The sequence below is a fragment of the Nilaparvata lugens genome, chromosome 1 (assembly GCF_014356525.2).
Source record: "Nilaparvata lugens isolate BPH chromosome 1, ASM1435652v1, whole genome shotgun sequence".
NCBI lineage: Eukaryota > Metazoa > Arthropoda > Insecta > Hemiptera > Delphacidae > Nilaparvata > Nilaparvata lugens.
In genome coordinates this window covers 13240441-13243652 of record NC_052504.1, presented here as the reverse complement: position 1 = coordinate 13243652, position 3212 = coordinate 13240441, and the positions used below count along the sequence as shown (strand labels likewise).

Sequence of the window (3212 nt, the reverse complement as noted above, 5' to 3'; positions counted from 1 at the left end):
TTCGCCGCGAGTGGTTCTCTCTAGTGTGATTGTGCACCAATTGAGTTTTCTTCGAGGTTACATCGATCACCATGGCAACGGATATGTTTAGCCGGTATCTTCTGGGACGCCCTCAGTCGCCTCCACCGTTCTGCAAAACCTACATGACGACAAGTCTCCCTGTACTTCCTCCACGACGTTTGGATACACTGTCGGACGGTTGTCATACTCCAAGCCCTGAGAGTCTACGATCTCCCAGTCCCACAGACCTTCTACACGTTCACCGAGCCTTCTCAGATCTTCCTCGTAAACAGTACGCTTCTCTACTTCCATCAGAGGCTATACATTCACCGTATCCTGACGTGTTTGTACCTGTGAAAAGCGAGCGTCTCGAGCCTCCGAAGATCAACGCACCGGACGATAACACGTTACTAGGAGGTGGACGAACTCCCTGTTACGATGATGAGGAGGAAGATGACTCGAGTGTGTTCTCCAGTGGCGAGGAGTCATCCTCTTCGAAGACCCGCTGCCGACGGACCTCCCCCGGGAAGACGGCCAGCCCCGGTGTGCTACGCAAACGACGCCTAGCAGCCAACGCCCGGGAGCGGCGTCGCATGCAGAACCTGAACAAGGCCTTCGACCGCCTCCGTCACGTCCTTCCCTCCCTCGGCAATGACCGACAGCTCTCCAAGTACGAGACATTGCAAATGGCGCAAACCTACATCAATGCCCTCTACGACTTGCTACAGTGAGTAATCCTCCAACTATATTGTAAATATTTATAATTGAACCAGTGATATGTACAGTGATTGTAGGTTATTCGGTTTCGATTGCAACACCAAATATTCAAAAACATCAAAAGACAATTTTCGTATTACAGTATTGTCTCATTTCTATCCAATATATTGAATGATTCACATAAAAAGCATATCCAATAATAATGATTTCATAACAACCTATAATGATCAGACACCATAAAAATTTTCAAGTTTTCATATATGAAAATACAAATCATTGAATAATAATAAATCATTCAATAATAATACAAATAATATGAAAATACAAATCATTGAATTCAGAGAAATTTTCTTGTAAACAAGGCAATATGAATTAAAAAGTATTGATGATTCAATTATTACCTTATGATCTTCTTCTTTAGCTTCAATCATTCGATTGGTAGGCAGTTATCCTTATGATAGAGAACTTGAAAATCGAAAGTCGTTGAGTTCAATAATGTAGATTTTTTCACAAAAAATTAATAAATTCTCAAGTGTTTCCCAATTTCTTTTAAATATTATTTGATCTACCACCTAGATATTCGAGTGAGTAGACATTGTTTAATCTTAGTACTTTTTTAAAAATATATATTATTATTTCATCCCAAGAAACAAATTTCGAGAATAATAATTTTTTTTTGTTTCTAATCAGGATTCTGTATCTATCACTTATTTTCGTCTAATACATGTGTAAAAGTGTAGAGTTTTCAAAATTATCGATTAAGAATAGTAATAGATTTAATTACAAATATATTTGAGAAAATCATTCCTGTGTAAATTTCATTTTCTTTTTCAAATTTTCAATTATTTGAATCAACCATGACATGATAACTGATAAAAATCTCTGCATTTATTTTATCTTTATTTCTATGTATTGTAGCATTGTTAACCCGAACAGAATCATTAATTTTATCTTGTAATGTTATATTAGTTACTAGTCGTAGAGAAATCTATCAATCAAAATCGAAGACATATCAAATGTAATATAAATATTGTAAATTACTGCTCATAAAATTATGCTCATTATTGGTAAGAAAACTGTTTTTCAAGGCTTAACCAAATTAATTATATTTCCTGTCGGAGCTATACTTTTAAAAATTTATTGTAAATGTAACATTTTTTACAAATACCATGAAAGAAAATTTAGTGGATTAAAAGATGACAGTATGAGGATAAGATTTTTTGAAATTAATTTTAAAACGTCTATCTCACTATAGGAACTTCAACAAATTCTATTTTATTCATAATAATGTTCACAATTCTTCAAGTATTCGAAGTGTATACATTCAAACACAATGACAATCAATTGATAACTTTACTAATCATATTATGCTCATCTCAGTTATTATAGGTAATTATTATATAGTTAATTTTAAGTATGAGTCCCAACTGTGATATTAGTTTTCAAATAAGATTATATAAATTTATTGGTAATGACGTGTTCATAATGTTTTATTTGTTGGTACTAAATGACGTGTTGAATAAATAATTGAATTCTATATGAAACCAAGTGAATATTATTTATGTCCATCTTGCACTGTAGCCTATCATATTACATCTGTATCTTGTAGCGACAATGATGAGTTATTATTTTCGTCAATGAAAATAATAAAATAGCTCAATATATGCAGTATTTTGAATATTTTTCATGCATCTTGATACATTTGGATCAATAACTGTTCAAAGTTTCCGTAAACTATTTGAAAAGTTCAATGTGCGTGAAAAATATTCATTTACTCGTATGAATAGAGTATTTTTAAGCTTGAAGTGGAATGGATGGATTCAACATCTCTAAGCCCCGCACAAACACACCAATTTTTGTTCGTACGATATTTTGCCGTCCTTATGAATTCTATTAGATTGAACGGAACTTGACAAACATCATTTGTTTGAAATCATCTGTCTAATTTAATAGAATTCATAAGGACTGCCAAATACCATACGAACAAAAATCTATGTGTGTGTGTGTGTGCGGGGCTATACCTGCAACCAGATGAAGCACCACACACTCTTGACAGACAGACAGACAGACAAAAGTTTCTTTATTTCAAAAAAAATCATTTAACAAAATAAACATGCTGTGCTCATTCATTGTCATACAAAAAAAACTTAATAACCATTGTGTTACAACATCATCCTAGAACCAAAATTACCGTTTATTTATTTATAAGTAGAAATAAATTTTATGTAAAGTGTCTAAAATAAAATGAAAGTATTGATTTAAATTTCAAATTTAAGTTTATAAATCTCAATGTGGCTCAGGTTTTAAGGAAAACGATGAGAAACACAAATATATTTAAGGAAATGAGCACAATGAATAATATGAAAATGGTCTGCATGGGCTAGATGCCTGTGCGCAGACCAGAGTTACTAAAACATGTTTTTATAGGGAGAGAATATAGTATCAGAAAAATATAGAATTTATAATTTTTTATGTATAATATTCTCCTCCCTTTC

The 3212-nt window shown here is 33.1% G+C and overlaps 1 protein-coding gene across 1 annotated transcript; it reads left to right on the top strand.

Annotated features, from left to right (window-relative positions):
- On the top strand, positions 1–1250 carry LOC111064067 (protein Fer3-like). Its single transcript, XM_022351735.2, has one exon. It carries the CDS (start codon positions 72–74, stop codon positions 729–731), a length of 660 nt encoding a protein of 219 aa, XP_022207427.2. The 5' UTR covers positions 1–71; the 3' UTR covers positions 732–1250.
- Positions 1251–3212: the final 1962 nt, after the last annotated feature.

Coding starts and splice junctions, on each gene's coding strand:
- LOC111064067 (XM_022351735.2), top strand. CDS start 72: ATGGCAACGGATATGTTTAGCCGGTATCTTCTGGGACGCCCTCAGTCG.